This window comes from Mesocricetus auratus, unplaced genomic scaffold (assembly GCF_017639785.1).
Source record: "Mesocricetus auratus isolate SY011 unplaced genomic scaffold, BCM_Maur_2.0 Super-Scaffold_100020, whole genome shotgun sequence".
Taxonomy (NCBI): Eukaryota; Metazoa; Chordata; class Mammalia; order Rodentia; family Cricetidae; genus Mesocricetus; species Mesocricetus auratus.
The window spans coordinates 20,793,078-20,813,077 of record NW_024429201.1 but is presented as its reverse complement, the minus strand read 5'-3'; the positions used below and the strand labels follow the sequence as shown (position 1 = coordinate 20,813,077).

Below are 20,000 nucleotides of genomic sequence, written 5' to 3'. Positions count from 1 at the left end.
TAAAATGAAACCCCTCAGAAAGGAAACTGCTTGTGGCTAACAGCCCTCTTGCTCTCCCAATGCTGTCTCACAGTAAATACACAAATATGGAGAACCAGTCACCCATTCTTCCACAAACTACATGAACAATTCAAGCAAAGAATCTGCTTGCCTCCAGTCACATAACATCCTTTTACCACTACCTAGACTCCAGTGTAGGCTGGAGTTACTTAACTTATACTCGGAACCGGGCAACAGGCACGAGGCCACCACTACACCAGACACTGAGCAAGTTCCTCACCCTGAGTATTAAATGACACCGCACCTCTACTCCCCTCCACCCTCCTCTGCCATCTCCATACAGGTACACAGGCCTGAGTAGCTTTCATAACGCTGAAAAGCCAGTCAGCTCAAGTCCATGGGAGAACTGAATTGTGAGCTATCTGCTGGCTGCCTGGCAGCATGTGTCATCAAGACACGTCTGAACATGCGAGCCACAAATTTCCCAATGACAAAAGCTTGAGATTAGCATTTCCAGGCAATGATCCTGATGTTACACTTTTTCCATCACACAAACACCAGAGAATATTCGAGACCAGCAGTGTGAACATGCAATAAATAGATTCCCTAGTTTGGGCGTGGTTGGGCTATTGGAGTCCAGTGGGTGAAATGGTAGATAACCAGCTGACCTCTCACTGCCTAGACAAGACATGCTACTTAAGAAAGCCTCTTCTGAGCTACTCCTCATGAGGAAAAGTTAATTCCTAACTCTCAGAAATGTCCCTTCCCCATGACCACTGGTGTGCGTGTTCCATGAGTACCTAGAGCTTCCTTGGGTTCATGCCCTCAGACTCAGTGCCTGGGACAGCATACAACAAATCCTCCAAAATGCTGGAGGAAATTACTAAGAGTAGAGTTGAGAGCGGGGATCTTGTAGCTTGCTTTTGTTTACTGCTGAATCTCCAGGCCTACAATAGTGCCCAATACAAAGTAGGCATAAAATACATTGTTATTTTTGGTGATATATTATTTAGATTTATTAATAAAGTTTGCTTGAGGATTCAAAAGGCAAAGTCAGCCTCAAGCTATACAGATTAGGCAGTGGTGGCATATAAATTTAATCCCAAAACTCAGGAAACAAAGGCAGATGGATCTGAGTTCAAGGTCATCCAAGGCTACACGATTAGTCTAAGAATAACAGAGTTCATACCTTTAATCCCAGCACTAGAGAGATACAAAAAATAGGAACAGGGTCTTCAGAGTCAGTCTCAGGATTCTCCAGCCATGTTGATGAGAGCACAGAAGTCTGGGATTGCAGTCTGAGGTTTGATGGAGCCAGGATCACCTTTCATTCTGAGGTAGAGGTAAGAGCTAGTGGCTTGCTATTTTGCTTTTCTGATCTTCATCTTGAGGCTTGAGCCCCAATATCAGTCTCTGGGTCTTTTACTTATCATGTTATAGTTATAAACCGTGCAAGGAGAGAACCCACAGGACTCTAGCTGCCTGCCCAGGCTGTGACTTGTGGTGGGGTTCTTGATCTCTCTCATTAGATCCATACAGGCAAACAGCTGAGCCTGCCCAGTCCCAAAGGAAATAGTTTTACCCTGTTGGAACTCATGTTCCAATCCCCATTTCCTGTTCCCTTGTTAATGAAGCTATGGAGGGCAATATTACGGGAAGGAACTATTATAATAAAGTCACAAACCAATGACACAGAAGTTGAGACGGCACACCGTACAGATGGCTTATTCCATCTACAAAAACAATTTTTAATGGATTAGTATGATCAAACTATACTGTTTACACAGATCATAATCAAATCCACTCATTTGCATAGTTAATATACAGTAATAAAGATAAATTCTAAAAAAAATGAAAAAGAACCTGGATTTAAACAATGGTACCTGGGCTGTAATGGTTCTCAGCTTTCACTATAATCAATAGTTTCCAAGCAAGCAGGGCCTCTTATACACCAAAAACTGTGGGAACCAGGTGTGGTGGCTCTCAATTTAATCACAGCATTCAAGAGGTAGAGAGCTCACCTCCCTAGACTGGTAGCAGAGAATGCCACTGTACTGATAGATGCTGAGAATCTAGGTGGAGGTGGAAAAGGAAATTCGCTGTGAGGAAGGGTCGGGGGAGACGCTCACCGGCATCAACCTCTGGAGCACCTTCCTCAGACTACCTCCTAAGGATCTTCCGTTGACCAGCTGAGTTGAAGGAGGCTACACAAATTCCTAATTCTTGACTTACTAGAATCTGTGATGCATCCAGTGCATTCCAAGTCTCTAAGGTCTGACAGAGAGTGTTTTCTATGTACTTGGTGAAAGAGTCCTTACTTTTCAGAACATCTTCTAGCTCAGTGTATTGCTCCGCAGAAAACCCTAGGGTATAAAATAAACATGGTGGTGCGCACCTGTAATCTTGGGAGGTGGAGACAGGAAGATAATAAAATTAAAGTCATCTTTGGCTAAATAACAAATGTAAGGCCAGCCTGGTCTACATGAGACCCTTTCTCGAGGAATTGAGGAAATAAAACAAAAGAAAATCCTAGAGTGAAGAGACTGATAAGAATAAGACTAAAAAGACTGGGGGGAGAATGGAGCTTATTTCTTTTCAAATGACTTTGGGGTAATGGTGGTCTGAATGAGAGTGCCCCACAGGCTCATGTATTTGAATGCTTAGTCACCAGGGAATGGAACTCTTTGAAAGGATTAGAAGGGCTAGGAGGTATGTCCTTGCTGAAAAGGGGGGTGTCACTGGGGTGGGCTTTGAGGTGTCAAAGCCCATGCCCGTCCCAATCTCTTCCTCCCTTCCTCTCCCTGCCTCTCTCCACCCTTCCCTCTCTGCCTACAGAGCAGCATATAACTCTCAACCATTGCTCCAGCACCATGGGTGCTGCCACGTTCCACACCATAGTGGACTAAACTTCTGGAACTATAACCAAGCCCCCAATTGAATACTTTCTTTTATAAAAGAGTTGCCTTGGCCATGGTGTCTCTTCACAGCAAAAGAACAATGACTAGACAGAGCCATTTAATTTTTTCAGAATAACTTCCTATTATTCTTCAAGTACAATTGCAATCATGAAATTATAAAACCATAATTGGTTCACAATAATAATAATAATAAAATCATTTATCACTCTCACAAAGACAGCAAAGTTAATTTCCAGGGTAAAGTTATTACTGTTCTCTACACTTTGACAGCAGCAGACACAAGTTTCCCACCCAACTCATCACCACAGCAGGGAGAGGGGTGCAATCTATCTAATTACCAATGCACCTCAGGGAGACAGTCAGGTTAGCATTATGAAGAAATAAAAAAGGACACTTTCATCTTCAGGAAGCCTGTTCTTCCAGTTGAGTCTTGTGTAGGCATCGGAAAGGAAGAAACCTAAGTGTCTTCACTTTAGTGGAAGACTGCCCTCTACTGGAAGGTACAAACAGCGTCTATCATTCCTTCAATGCATTCTAGGTCTCCAAAATTTGCCTGTTATGTGGACCTAGTGGACTTGTATCTCTTGCCAAATACTTTCAGTGTGGTGCCTGCAGTCCTGTTCACCCGACTGCCCCATACACACATGAAACTCAATCTGTCTTCCAGCCCAGCAGAAACACGCCCCAGGTACAGAGTTCTCCTTCCTCCCCACCACACTCATCTCACTCCCGACAACCTTTGTCTGTCCCAACCTCACCTAAGACAATGCTCATCCAGCCGCCCTGGCCTTACCTTGCCATGCTATAGCCCTTCCACATGACTTTCTAAAGCCCTGTGCCTTTCCTTGCCTTCCATTTAGACTTTCAACTGGAATCTCCATTCTCCCAGAGTGACCTTTCCAAACAGCTGTGTAAAACAGCTCCCAGAACCCCCAGGGAGAAGCTCTAGCTCCTTGAGTCTTCCCGAAGCCCTGTCAATCTGGCTGCTCTCAAGCCTGTGTTCTTGGTATTTCCACCACCACACCTGGGTGTGCAGGTGGGAAAATGGCCTGAATCCTCCCCCATTCATCTCCACTGTCTGGAATCCCTTCACCTCAACTCCAGGGACATATCTTCCATGACAGCTGCATTGATCATGCCACTGTTACAAGCCACAACATGCTTGAAGTAATATTTGAAAAGGACTCATTGAGCATTTCCCATACTCTGCCTGGAGAGCTTTTTTCCTGTCTAGTAACAACTGTAAATCCCACACCCCCACACCCTCACACCCCTACCTCAGCTCAAGAACTCCAAATCCAGCACTTATTTAGACTTCCTTTTATTCTGAATTAGTTTAAAGGTGGCGAATAAGGGAAGAAAGATGCATGAGCAATCTTTCTAAAAAAAAATCAGAAGTTGACTTTTAAAGGGGTCAGAGGTGATAAGATGCAGGATGCACTCTGAACTGGCAAGTTAGAAACTTACGGCCATGTATGTCTATCAGCCGAGTAAGAAACCTGACCAGCTATAGTTACGGCAGTAGAAGTGGGCCAGGAGCTTCAGGGAAGCCAGCGGTCCTGACACAAGACCAGGAAGAAGTCTCTCACAGAATCTTCAAGGAGAAAACATCACATTATCTAGACCACCTTCCTGGGCAGGCAGAGCAGCCGGCAGTAGCCCCCCAGAGCAGAACCGTGACAATTCCTCCTACCCCAGGCTCACGGGGCTCAGTTGCTTATTCAACCCAACAGCAGGTGCGGTGTGTGAAGATGCCACGCAGAGCCCAGCAAGTCTTTATACTCTTTCTCCAAGGCTTCTTTTCAGCTGACTCGAGGCAAAGAACCTAAGGTTATGCTATCTGTCAAATACTCAGAATGCAACTGCTCTGTGCTGCTAAGTACAGGATCAAAATACTAACTAGCTATTAACACTCACGGCAGAAAAACTGACTCCAGCATGTGGAACTGTGATTCTCGGTGCCATCAGACTGGCATTCCTTGGCATTCTTTGATATTTCATGAAGTCCCATCACTATCCCAAAATTAAATTGATAATTAATTCTGTTCCACATATGAATAACCTTTTATGTACACATAATTTAAAAATAAAGAAATCAGTGGAATATCCTACCTAAAATATGAATATAATACCCTAGCTAAAATATGCAGCAAAAGAAACTGACAATAAGATCATTTGTATTTCAGCTTTAACAATGTTTTCCTGTGCTGTAGCAGCCGCCATCAAAGACCAGTATCCATGGCCCTGGGTTACCCCGTGGCTGCAGGCCTCAACAGAAGTCACAAGGTGATGGAAAACGCCAGTGCCATAAGTACAAGGTGACCGAGAATGTCAGCAAGCCCAGGCACAGGCAGCACTGTGGGGGGCCTCACCAATGACAACAAGTTCGTGTGGGACATGACCAGGAGGTGTCCGGCTTTGTGCCCTACGAGCAGCATGCCACACAGCGGCTCAAGGAGTCCAAGGACAAGCACAAGCTCACGTTCATCAAGAAGAGGGTGGGCACGCACATGCGCACTAAGGGGAAGTGGGGGGGAACTGAGCAACAACACGATGGTGGCCACGAGGAAAGCCAGGGTCAAGAAGGACTGGTGCCCATGCCGCGCCCCCTCCCCAATAAATGTTTATGCTGTAAACAAACAAACAACAACAAACAAGACACAACATTTCCTATGTATCCGGTGGTAAGATTTGTGTAATGCCTAGATTTAAAGGGAAATTAAGATTTTATTCCACACGAGAAATACAATAATATGCAAAAAAGTAAAAATCCTTCCTATTAAAAAATAAGCCTAGTATTAAACTTAGTATCAGATTATTTGTATAGGGAAAATATGTGAACTACAGTAATGTTTTTTATATGCCCCCCCCCAAAAAACCTGCCACATTGAACAGAATAAGGAGCAATGACATTCCAGATGGCAAAAACAAGGGTGTCTGAGTGACCCCCTGTGCCTTGATGTGGAATAATAACATTAGCAGAACTGCATTCAAACTTGATAGCGGCTCTATAGGACAAGCTCCTGGGTTTTCAGGACTATTCTGCACCCTGGCAAGCACCCCTGGTACCTCATCTCTAGATGACAGCAGTACTGTCCACTCCCCATGCCAACAAACACACTTCCTGCTTTTGGACGCATCCCCATGAGGATCCACCAGTCCAGCTCAGAGGAGCAGTTAGACAAAGCTTTGAATGAGCAAAGCAGCAAATGCTTGACTGAGGAATGAAAGAATCAACAAAGCTAACTTTGGAAGGAAGAAACCAGGGCATGGGGAGACAATGCCCCGCCCCAAGAAAAAGGCCGAGATGGAGCTCTGAGGATCTGGACCACAAGGACCAGGCTCAGGGCTAGCAAATGGGTAAATGCTAGCTGAGTAAGAAGCAAACAAAATGGTGCACTGTGCACGAACCCAGGGGTGTACTGTATCCCACAACCCCAGATCTTGCCTCTACCCTTTATGTCCTGCTATGCTTTAATGTGCTCTTCAACAGACTGGCTAGCAACCCCTGCATTTCCCAGGTTCCCAACATGGGGCAGGAGCAGGCATACCTTCTTCAGTGTCTGCAGCTCCAGAAGGCATGGTTGGTCTCTCTTCTGTCTTTGCTTCTTGCTCAAGAGCCTACAAGATAAAGGGGGGCGGTGGTAAATCACTGAAAACTATATTGGGCCCCAGATATGCAAAAGAGAGGTAAAAATCACCATCACAGATCTCAGAGCTGGGAAATCTGGCAAGGACAGTATGTATTAGGGGAGGACGTAAACTCTGATAGAGGAACACACAGCCGTATACAAGGATGATGACAAGAGGAGTCAGATGAAACTTGGGGGCAAGAGTAAAAACCTTGTCACAAATCCTCACTTTTTCTGCTGTTCATAGCAAGTCTCTCAGGAATGGTGTGTATTAACCACATAAAGGACCTTGACACATAAAGGGAGAACTGGGTGTTGCTACGCCTGCTACTCGAGTGTCCTATACCCACATCCTACACGGGTGATGAGAGAGGCGTTGATGAGGGGGTAGGGCCACAGCCAGGGTGTATCCAGAGTGACCACCAGTCAAAAAGTATGCAGGCTGACACAGACTGGCTGGATCCAAGTTGCTGAGCCATCCCAAGGCCAAGGCAAAAAACAAAACAAAAACAAACAAACAAACAAAAAAAAACAGAAATACCCTCTTATGACCATAATAATCTGCTTTTGAGATTCCCTTGTCCCATGAAAATATGAAGAAACACAAAATTATATGTTAATGAGCTGAACAAGTAAGCAGTCCAAGATGGTATCAATAGGTTCTATAATAAATCTTCAGCCTTGTTGGGTAGAAAATCACACAACTAACACAGTTGGTGAATCCTACCACACAATTAGGCTGGTAGATTGCGTGCCTCATTCACTGACTATCTCAGAACATCCAAAGGTCAGAATATGTACTCAAAGTACCAACTACAAAGGGGCAGTGGGCACAAAGGACCCAGACTACCTCTGCCAGTGTCCCCTATAAGAAATGCTTTTCTCTCTTTTGGGCCCCATGAGATTTGAAAAGGACTAGACCACATCTACAATGGATGATACCAAGAAAGTATGATCTAGTTAGTTCTTATTTCCAACTTAATACAGCCTGGAGCCACTGGGAAGAGGGGCTCTCAGTTGAAGAAGTCTCTTGATCAGATTGGCCTATGGACATGTCTACAAGAGACTGTCTTGACTGGTGATTGATGTGGGGGAGCCAAGCTCACTGTAGGCAGTACCATCCCTAGGCAGGTTAGATGGCTCATCAGTTAAGAGAACTGCTGCTCCTCCAGATGACCTGGGTTCAATTCCCAGCACCTGCATGGTGGCTTACAACTATCCGTAACTCCACTTCCAAGGATCTGATCGTATTTTCTGAACTCTGCAGGTATCAGGCATGCACATAGTACACACACACAGGCAAAACACTCATACACATAGAAGCAGAGTGTGAGCCGTAAGCAGCATTCTTCATGGTTCCTGCCTCCAGGATTCTGCCTGGAGTTCTTGTCCTGGCATCCCCTAATGACAGACTGAAGCCCTTCTTCCCCTCGTTGATTTTGGAAGCGGTGCTTACCACAGCATCAGAGAGCAAACTGGAGCAGGGTGGCACCTAGCATGGGGAGCGAAGCTTGGAAGAGGGAGTCTCCATAACAAGCTCAAGGCCTGAGTCAGCAATCTGCCCACTGTTTACCCAGGGACAACCCTGACCTTGAACCTGTCTTCCATCAAAGGGAGTTGCCAAGCTTGTGTGAGAAAAGGGCATCAGACAACACTAGCTTCTGATTATAAAACTAAACACCTAACTTTTTCATGTAAATGGGAGTTATAAAAATTTTTATGCTTATGACCATTTTGGAATACAACTTTAAACACTTAAATTTCCTAGTTGACTTATTCGTTATAGATCAGGGCTAGAACCACACTTATCAGCACACTGATTAATACACAGAGGCTTTGTTAAAAAGAGATCATTTTAAAAACATTAGCAGGTACAGGCAAGTTCTTGCCTATCACCGGTCAGCTGCATACGTGAAAGGCTCTGAGTTCAATCCCCAACACAACACATCAAAATAAAACAAAACCAAAAATATATGCTTAGCTATGTTTAGATTTCTATACACCTATGTAGCTTGCTTACTTATCTATTTATATTTTGTGTATGTGTGTACTTTTATATGTGTGGAGTGCATGTGTTGGTGTGTGTGTAGAACAGGGGACAACTCACAGGACCTGATGCTTTCCTTCCACTGTGTATGTCCTGGGGAATTAAACTCAGGTCATAAGGTTTGGCTGAAAGTGTTGTTATTTTCCAAGCTACTTTGTCATCCCAAATTTCTTAACATTTGTCACTACAGTTTGGATACTCAGCAACGGTTTGACTTTTATTATTGCGGTGGTTTGAAGGAGAATGGCCCAATAGGCTCATATGTTTGAAGCTTGGTCCCTAGTAGTGGTTCTGTTTTGGAAAAGATTAGGAGGTGTGGCCTTGTTGGAGTGTCACCCCCAGTGACACACCTATGCCAGACCCAGTCTGTCTCTGTCCTCTGTATGTGGGTCTCTCTGTATCTCTGACTCTGTGTCTCTCTCTTCCTCCTGCTGATGGATCAGATATAAGCTCTTAGCTAATGTTCCCAAGCCATGCTCTCCACCATGATGGTCATGGACTCACCCTCTGAAACTATAAGCAAGTCCCCAATTAAATGCTTTCATTTATAAGCTGCTTTGTTCATGGTGCCTCTTCACAGCATCAGAACAATGACCGAGACAAGCATTTATTATAAATTGTCATGGCATTAATATCATCAACTACAAGACAGAGTGAAAACATAAAACATTAGCAGCTCTGACCAATTGTGGCTTCTGAAAGTGATGAGAGGCACAGTTCTGGCGCATGAGAAGGCAAGCTAAAGATTTGACAAGGTCTTATGATTAAGTTCTACAGAGCTGTAGGTAACAGCGACATCCCTAGACCAAGTAGAATGAGCATGTCTCCTTGAGGGGACAGAATATGGCTGTGGTCCCATGTACACAGAGCAGCCGCTCAGATCATGGTCATACAAACAACGGACTTCAGGACATATCAGATTCAGTAAAGCTTGAATTCTTTTTCTTTGTCCTCCCTCCTTTCCCTCTTTCCTTCTTGGGTTTTGAAACAGGATCTCAGTATGTAGCCCACACTGGCCTAAAGCTTGTAATCTTCCTGTCTTAGCCCCCAGAGTACCGGAATTATAGAAATATGTGTGACTGTATGTCATCACTCCTGGGTTAGCATGAATATACTGTATGCATATTCCCTATATAATCACATTAATATTTATTATTCACAATTGTCAAAGAGTAGTATAGCCATCCCGAATAAGGATTGCCTTTGGGGGCTAGAGAAATCACTCACTGTTTAAGAGCCCTTTCTACTATTGCACATACTTACTGTTCAGTTCCCAGAAACCATATGGCAACTCACAACCATCCCTAAGTCTAGTTCCAGGGAATCCAATACCTTACTCTGGCTCCATGGGCGCCAGGCACACACAAGGTGCACACACACACATGCAAGCAAAACATGCATACACATAAAGTAAAAATAAATAAGTGATTGATAAAAGAGTCTGCCTTTTGCTTACACTTACAATAACATCTAACCACATAAGATACAGCATGACCAATTTTAAATCCAAGAACATACAGAAGCATTGTCATGGCAGTTGGAGTGATTGACTTTGGATGGCAAGAGGAATGCTGACCTTCTCCCTACCTTCCCAGTCTTCCTGTTTACTTCCCAAGCAATTGGATTACAGGAGCAAGCCACCATACCTAGTTCTGAACTGGTTCTCTTATTTTTTCAGGAAACTAACCTCAGAAACTGGTCATTCGCTCTCTTGTCATTGTTACTGTAGAGCCCACTACAATAAGATGATGTGGCATCTCATTATATTACTCCCATACCTTTCTCAATGTCGGCTTCTCAAATGTGTGTAATATCAACAACTCCAGCTGAAGGATTCTGCAATGATGTAAATGCCCAGTGTGTTGGCTGCACACAGAATGTGTCCTGTTCTTTCTAGTTTAGTCACCACATGCCACACTGCTCTCTGAAGAGCTCTCCCAGGGCCATGCATGTTGCCAGGCTCTATTCCTGTGGGGCTTCTGGGACCAGACTCCTCTTGGGAATATTGGGCAGTGTAGGCCAGCATCTCCTGGCAGGGACTCATCCGCATTCAGTACTCCGTGAGAAGCCACAGGAATGACTGGACACTTTCATATCATTAAAGGACAAGTGCTTGAAGCTCAGCCCTCACTTGTATATACTAAATAGCATCCTACATGTCAGAAAATGACACATGAAATTTCCTAAAACCCATGAGAGTCTGAAGAACACATTTCATTTTAATTATGCAAATAAAATTCTACATGGGATATGCCAATAATATTTATTTGCTATGTAAATATTTTAACTGCATTTGTAGTTTAATTATATAACGTAAACATAGAAGCCAAACTATGATGGGCAGTGGTTTCTGTTTCTCTGGGTTAATGTTTTAATCTGGTTGAAAGCTTGTACAGCTGAGGAAAACCATCTTACAAGTAGATTGCTTGACACATAAGAAACCACAGGATCTAGACAGTGAATCTGAGGGCCCCTGAGCACTGTCCACTAGACTGAACCAGGTTGTATTCAAAACAAGTTTGCTTACTAAAATAGAAAAATGCTAAGTATTCTTTGTCTTTGACCAGAGTTTATGAACTACTAGGAGTGATGAAGGGTTTAAATCCTGAGATGGGTGTGCTATAACAGCCCTCAAATCTGGTGTCATAGTCATGACAGGAAGGAGTAAATCTCTTTATAAAAAGACTCTGTTCTCACCTGTCCTGTTTATATACAAACAGGACAGAAGTAATCATCTAAGTCATAAGAAAGCCCAGCAGAAGATGCTGTAAACTGTTTTAGATAAGAATTGGAATACTGCCAATAAGTACTAAGAATTCAGTTGTGGGAGCCTGGTATGGAGGCATGCGTTTTCAGTTCAAGTACAAAGATGTAAAGATCCTAAGTGCAAGGATAGCCTGGGCTACACAGCAAGACCCTGACTCAGAAAACAAAACCAACAACAAAAGAAATGCAAGCGAAACAACGATGGACAGCTGCTTCTGTGCCACCTAAAGATGTGCTGGTCTCCATTCCACTGACCCATCAGGAGCTCTGACTTCACATCCTCAAGTTTTCACCAGGAAAAAAAAGTGTTAGCTACCAAGCACCATTCCACACCAGTGCACAGATTCCACACACACTACAGGAGCATGCATCATCGAGTACTGCAGTACAAACCTTGAGAAGAAAGGTCCTGTCCCAAAAGTACTTCCTGAAGATTTTGATATCTGCCTCCAACAAATGCTCAGCTGTGTGGTTAACAGTCAGAGTCAATGTTTCTGATGAGTGAACAAACTGCAGAGAGGCATCTTCGTTGAGACGCAGTCGGGAGAAGCCTGGGGAACGGCTACCCTGAAAACTGAACCATCACACGTCAATCGACACAGCTTCACAGATGCTACCCCCCATCCTGCCTGGAGATTAAAAATCCAAATGGAAAATGATCCTTAAAAGTCACTTACACAATGACACAAGCGTGTGTAAGCAGATCCCAGTCAAGCCATCTTTGTTTTTCCACTTAGTGGTGAATTTTAAAACACTATACATTTTAAAGGTTCCTATAAATAACAAAACAGTCCTGATTTTTAAGCATGGAAATGTACCTCACTAGTTCACTCTCTTTTTTGTCAGAAAAGATGTCTCTCTCTTTAATGGAGCTCATGTAGAACAAATTAGCTGGCAACCAATAGCTTGTTAGGAGATTATAATGGAAAACAGATAAGATCTCCAGGGATGTGGCGAGGTTTGGATGTAGCAAACAACTGGTAAGATTCCTAACACACTGGTACACTGTGCTAAATCACTTGCTCATGCAAATTAGAACATGCACAAATATGGTTAGGCCATAGTCTTGAACACATTCATTAACAATGAAGCAATATACCCAAACTGAGTTCTTGAATATAACCTTATTTTCTCATCTCTCTTGGCTGGTTAAGAACAACAGCTTCTTGATGGCTGGAATTACAGCAGTAAATCAGCACAGCTTATAAGATCATGCAATAATAATGCATGCCTCAGGTGAAAAATATTGATGTCCATCGTGTGGTCACATGCCAACAGACTGTCCCCAGATCCCTGGCTTTACAGAACCAGCTCTACCCCTTTCTTCTTCTGGCATGATCTCATTTTGTTAATGAATGTTTGCTTTACAGAAATATATCAAAGAGCCTGTAACTTATGATGACTGGATTTCTAATTTGTCAGTGCTATAATGCTGTAGAAGATATATGAATTCACTAGAAATGTTACTTTCTGGTTTTGAATTTTGATTTTATCCAGTTACATACATAGTGTATTACTCTCTCCAGCTGTTGGGCAGTGGAAAAAAGCCTCATCCCACAGTCACCCACATAGCCATGAGGCTACAAATCTGATCTCCTACAGTGGACCCTGTTTCCCAGGGATGGATAGAAGGCTAAGTACAGTAAACACATTGGTAACTTGGGCTATTTTCAACCTAAGATAGGTTCACAGGACATACCTCCATTTAAAACTGAGAGGTCTCTGAGCTGACTTATCTCCATCAGATGGAGTGACAAAAAGAGACCTACAAAGAGCAGTTGTACTCGTAGACACAGTCTTCACACTGACTCCAGAATCTTCTAGAAAGCAAGCCCTAATGCCAACAAGTCACTGAAGTGAATGGACCATAAGCTTTAGCAATAGTAGAGCTATTGTTAATTTAGAACATGGACACTCCATCAATGATCACTGGCACATAATCTTGTAGCCAGAATTGAGTCTACTTTTGATTCCACCTATGAGTGGATCTGTTAAACACATAAACTTTAAAAACATACAGTATCTTCTGGTGCTGGAAACAGGAAGAAGGTACAAAGCACCCAGCAGATAAAGAAGTCTACCTCCAGGAGGGAACACTGAATCAGCCTCCATAACTCAGTTAACCATAACTTGGTCTTTGAAGCCAAGAAAACAGGGTTGTGTTCATAACCAGAGGAAAGGACAATTCCCTTTGGAGAGGTTTGTCCCTTGGTTAATGACTGTTTGATCAAATAAGGCAGGGGAGGAGAAAGAGAAAGTTCTGGTTTCTGCCTAATGGCCACTTAGGCATCAAATTACCATTAATTAATTGCATCAAATTAATTACATTGAGTTATATGAGCCAAACAAGAAAAACCATCCCACTACGACACACCATGTAATAATACTCCAACAATACTTAAAATTTTTGTTGTAGTTTTCAATGCACTATTCTATTTATAATTTGTATTTTACCATGTTATATCAAGGCAATCACTGTATATGGCTTCTTCCTTCATAAGTTAGAATAATAATTCATCTGAACCAAGGGAGCACATAATCCATTAGTCAGTCACTGGAAGTAATGAGAACATTACTGACAGGAACAACTTCATAGTTACCAGATTATCCTTCTTACATTAGCTCACTAAACTCTAGTGACTATTCCTATATGGTTTGCCTGTTATTCTTACAGTGAAAATTATGACATTGGCATTGGACTAGAAATAGTCCAGTAATCAAATCAGAAGTGTTCCCATCTCTCACATGATTTAGAAGATAGCCAAAAAAGTAAGTGGTCATATCTATATAATTATACATTGTGGTGTTTACTAAAACTAATCATAACCATAGAAGAATGTAACACAGAAGCCTTTGCTGAGTAAATGATATTGAAGCTAAACCCTGAAAGACAATGTAGGCCACTGCTTGGCAATCCTTTTTGTCATTATCTTCCCTGTGTCTCCCTCACAAAATATTCCCAACAAAGGTATCTACTTATGCACTACCTAAGCATATACTTGTACTACACACAAGAAGGCTAACTGTAAAAAAAAAAAAAGATGGCTTAGTTATTCTCATTTTCCCATAATGCTTGGCAGGCTTTATAGACATGCTTAAGAGAGACACTATCAAGCAATTGTACTCACTTTGTGATGTCTTCCACCAGTGTGGAGTGTCCACCATGCAAAGCTAAGTCTAACGGTGTGGCACCCTCTTCATTAGGTAGCTCCAAGGCCTTGACTCCCCCAGGGAGACACAAGAGAAAGTGGAAAAGCTTAGGCAGGCCCCATCTCACAGCCAGGTGCAGGAGAGATTCTCTGTGTAGGGATACTGAAGAAAAGGGGAAATGCAGTGTTAGTTCCTCCATTCATGAACTTTGTTTTGTATATTTTATTGAAGAGATGATACACTGGGTATAACAGGAGCATCAGGGCTGGAAGGAATCAAAAGCATCTCATCTTGGCCTCATGCTCTATGAATGGTGAAAGGTCCTGGGATATTTCTGGAGGTCAGGGAGCCAGAGGGTACTGGAGATATGATACCTATGACTGGTACTGGCTCTTTCTATCCACTATGTGACATCCTGCTGCCACCAAGGATGCAGGAACATCACCAGAGGATACAGGTTCTCAGGAAAGATCATCCTTTAGAAACACACTCATCAACTCCCAAGGTAACCTCTAAGAAAATCCTGCCACATAGGCAAGGCAGGCTATCAAGGCCGCAGGCACAAAGAAGCCTCTGTTTCCACCATTCATCCTCAAAGCCAGTCCTCCTTCATGAGAGGCTGTGACAAAAGCAGTTTCTTAAGTGCAGAGTACTTGTGACCACAGTCTGTCCCCAGCTTCACAGTGGTGTGTGTGCCCAGCAATTAGATCCCTGGGAACATCTCCACACTGCCAAAGGCATCCTGGTGCTATGCCTTTGCAGATGGCCCTGAACAGGGGTCCTTGGCAGTCTCAAGCTAGTTTCCTCTGTACTGTTTACTGATGTGCATTACGCTCATTTCCTGACTTTCACTGTATGGGTTGCCAGGCCCTTGAAGGTTTTCCTTCTTAACAGTAGCTGGTAATGCATAAGGCCATTAAAATACTTGCATAGTTTAAAAATAATTAGCTATTAAAGTCTCAATCATGTATGTATATTTACTTCATCTGTAATTTGTAGAGAGTTTATACTTGTCTCTCTACTGTAATAGCCCAGTACCTAAGACACAGGTGATTCATGACACACACTGTATTGCAAATATGTAAAATATAAAAGCATTTTATTACATTAAAAAAGCTAGACACAGGCTGGCTGTAGGGGCACCTGTCCGGAACCCCAGCACTTAGAACTGTGAGGCAGGAGGATCACTTATGCCCAGGAGTTTAAGACTAATCTGAGCAACACATCAAGATACAGACTACATACATACATGCATACATACATACATACATACATACATACATACATACATACTGGCTCCTGAACTTTATATCCATTGTCACTACAGCTCTGCTGTGACAAGCAGCACATAGTAGGGGGTCTAGTAAGTAATGACACCAACCATATCCATAACCCAAGAGAGCTAGACAATGAATGAAAGACCCAACAGGGTAGGGACCTTGTCTTCTGTCCTGTGGGATCCCACAAGCATCACAGTGCCTGGCACACTTGCTAAGCATTTACAGATTAGAGGAAATTACACACGAACGGCAAACCCCTGTGGGTTTCATCTTTGAATGTGCTGCTATACGGAACACCCATCACTCACTGTTCTGTCTCGGATAGTTCTTAAATGAAGCCTCACAACAGAAACTGTGCGCTCTCACTTGATACTCCCACATACAACTAGGACATTAAGGACAAAAATGCCAGCTTCCCACACTGCTCACTGTCCACAAAACCATGATCTTATTGTTCCAGTCTTCATTAACATAACTCCACTATTGCCAGAGACTCTTGCCCAGGCAAACCAGTGACTGTTTACTGCATAAATTTCCCACAAGACTCATCAACCCTTCGGCAGGAACCACCAATGGACAGGACAGAGAAGTCCTAAATGCAATTTTCAACTATCATGATCCTTGCCAACTCCTAAGGAGGCCCCCATCTAAACCTGCTATTCCCCCTCACTATAACTAACCCTACTCCTACAATGAAAAACTTTATTAAACCAAGCTTCAAATTCTTAGTGAACTTCTGTCTTGCCACCCCCAGCCCCTGAAGCCACTAAGGGTTTGTAGCAGTGTTACCTGACTTAATATGACAGCCATAGGCACAGCTTTGTCATATGAGGGTGAGGAGTATTTGTGGAGGGAACATGAAATAAAATCCCAACACAACAGAAATAAATACACCATTGTGCATGGATACAAAATAAAACTGCTTGTTTTACATTTTCACCGATCTATCTAGCTTTCTCAACAGCTACATCAATGACTGCAGGGCTTTAGATTTCAAATACATAAGGACCGGTAACTGAGTCCTTATCACAGTAAAGTACCACCAAGTGCCCTGGGTGCTCTATCATTTGTCATGTGACATAGCATATATCCCCTCTATAGTGAAACAACAGCCCAAATACCAATACATCTGAAAACAGACCCACAGCCCTGGCTGCACACAGTTACCATGCATTTGTTTAATATGCTTCAACTCATCTCTACAAAAACCACAAGACTGTGTTGGCTTTTTCTCTCCAGGTGCTGGAAACTCAACCTAATGCCTCATGGACACTAGGTAGGAAAAAAACTGGTCTTTCTTGTATCCTTGAAGTTTATGACCATTATACTTACTTAAATATCATGACTTTCATTCTTAGCAGGTTCCCTGTAAGACAAGTCTGACAACATTTGTACTTATTTTTCCTCTTTTAAATAATAACCAGGAAGAGACTTGTTAGGATCAGGTAACAAAACACACACACACCTGCACACATATGCACACATACACCAGCCAGCAGAGGAGAGCCGATCAGCTGAACAGCATACTGAGCAGCCAGCCACACGAAATGGATTTTTTTACACCACAGATTCCTTCTGAATATGCTGAGAAATGTCCCATGTTTGTACAGGTTGCAATCTTCTTCCAAGAAAAATAAAACTGAGAGAGAGAGAATATCTACGCCAGTGGAATTCAAATAGTAGCACTGGTAAAGGCATGATTTCAGTATGTGAACAGTATTCCTAAGTGTCTGCTGCAATGTTCCAAAACTGGGTACTGTTGACTATATTCAGCTGACCACGAAGAGTGAGTGTGGGGTCTTGCTTCCTCCAATAGCAGAAACTTCCAAGCCTGTCTGGTGAGTCCCAGGCATCTACTCCGTATTTATGAAGGGCAGAGGAGGTCCATCTTCACATCTCAAATGAGAGAGAGCAGTACCAACCATGCAAACTCACGGCTCCCTTTCCAAGCCTCAGAACTCCTCCTTCTGGAAGAGGAAGGAGGACGGAGGGCAGGGAAAGAAGGCTCTCCTGATGGTCAAAGAAAGCACGGAATAAAACTACTGGAGTGTCAAAGAGAGAGCACTCTCATTCAGCATAAAGTTCAGCACCAAGAAGAAGGCAAACAGTATGAAATAGGAAGCATCGTGACATACATAAATAATTCTGCTTGTTAGAAGGTTCAGATTTCTTGACAGCAGCCAAGAAAACAAACTGCGGAAAGGGGTTATACAGTTTGGCAGAGGTAGGGCCGTTTAATTAAAATGAAAAAAAAAAGAACCAAATAAATGTCTCTTCCTGTTTGTTTAGCTAGTAGCAGGAGTTGTCTGAAGTAACGGAGACAGAATTATTAATAATTGCTCTGATGGCACACACTAAAAAGTATGACTTCTAACATCCTGGGAACACAATCACCCAGACAGAGAGGAACTGAACAGACTGTGACTTTCAATAAACCACTTCTGTTTTGGAGTGGGGAGGGCCTATCTGTCGTTAGAAGGGAACATGGCTTGGTTTTTACATGCTTCACCCTGTGCAGCATCAGTTCCTTTTCTTATAAAATGAGTCTCCCATACACAAAAAAGAGCCAACGAATCCCAGATCATTGCCAGGACCAAATATCCAACAAGAAGCAACTCATGGGAGGAAAGGTTGATTTTGGCGCGTGGTTTGAGAAGGCACAGTCCTTTGACAGGAGAGTGAAGTGGCTGCTCATATAATGTTCACAGTCAGGAAGCAGAAGGAGACCACCGTAGGTGCTCAGCAGGCTCTCCCTTTCCCCAGTGCATCAGAAGGAGGATACCTGCTTTCAGGGCAGGTCTTGTCTCCTTGGTTAATCTTCTTTGGACACACCCAAAGACATGCCTCACTAATGCCCAGTGTTTCCTAACCCGATGGAGTTGACAATTGAAATGAAACACCCTAAATCCACCCCTTCTCAACCTGATACCCAAACAAGTCACTCTTAAGCACAAACATTTCACCTGTCCTTAAGGGTTCATGGCCACCTTATAATTTAAAATATTTTTAGTCCATCTTTTAAGTTTACCAGTTCCAACATTGTTCAAAAGACCAAAGTCCAAATTCTCATCTGAAACTCAAAGAAATCTCTTAACTGTGAGCCTGAAATAAACCCTCTAAAATAATTTTTAAGTTATATATTTTCAATATACAATGGTACAAAAGTAAAAATCCCTATTCCATAATGAGCATAGTAAGGAAATATCAGATCAAAGTAAGACGGAAACCCAGCAAAGTTTATGATTATCACCACAGGTACTCAACAGGTTTACATAGCCCTGCTCCTCCAGCTCTGTTGTTGGGGCACAGGTGACCTTTCTTTAAGACTGCTGTATTTTCTTTTACACTGCAGCTTTACACTGTAGATGTCTAATATTTTTTTGACATGCCCAATATCCTGAGGACTCCATTGCAAATCAGGCTCCTCTTTCTCAGCTTCACACACCCTTGCGGGTAACCTGCACCACCACACCATGCCAGGCCTTAGATGCATTCTGGAACCTTGGCAAAAGCCTACATGACTCCTTTACTCTTTCGATGTGCTAGGAGCTTAAGATGTAGCCTGGTCCTCCTGCCCAAAGTTGCCTCAGCTTCTATGGGGCTGATCTCTGTGTGTCTTAAAAGTCAACCCTGGGAATACTTTGCACAGGAAATCCTGGATTTTCTTCCCTGTTGTCCTCGAGGCATCTTTCCTATCATCCCGGTACAAAGTCCAGGGCCTCTCACTAATGGCACTAATCGCTGACATTGAAGCCACTTTGTCAACACTCAGCCAAGCGCCTCAGCTCCTCGACAAACTGCACACTTTTTCATCTTTCTGCATGCTCTCTCTCATCCTCTCATTCTCTCCTTCTCTCTCCTTCCCCCACCTCTCTCTCTCTCTCTCTCTCTCTCTCTCTCTCTCTCTCTCTCTCTATCTATCTCTCTCTGTCTCTCTCTCTCTCTCTCTCACACACACACACCAGTGAGTTTTATGTGTCCAAAAGAAGAATTAAATTATGTTATTTGACAGTAAATGGACAGGACAAGAAATCATAATGTTAACAGAAATAAGCAAATCTCTCGCAAAGACAATTATTGTTGTTTTCTCACATATGTGGAATGCATGGGAGCATGTTAAAAGGGCATGAAAATAAAAGGGGAACTATTAGGATGTGGAAATGAATTGGGGTGAAGGGGAAGGAGGGTTAAGAAAGGAAATGAGGAG

The 20,000-nt window shown here is 43.0% G+C and overlaps 1 protein-coding gene across 4 annotated transcripts in view; it reads right to left on the bottom strand.

The window, feature by feature from the left end:
• The window catches only part of Arhgef28 (Rho guanine nucleotide exchange factor 28), a 282,273-nt gene that overhangs the window by 139,360 nt on the left and 122,913 nt on the right, over positions 1-20,000 (bottom strand). For all 4 annotated transcript variants that reach the window (XM_040729095.1, XM_040729097.1, XM_040729100.1 and 1 more), the window contains exons 5-7: positions 14,492-14,675; positions 11,757-11,937; positions 6,470-6,539 (exon numbers count right to left, since the gene is read on the bottom strand). In XM_040729095.1, the coding sequence (XP_040585029.1) occupies positions 6,470-6,539; positions 11,757-11,937; positions 14,492-14,675 (435 nt within the window). The remainder of the gene's footprint in view (positions 1-6,469; positions 6,540-11,756; positions 11,938-14,491; positions 14,676-20,000) is intronic.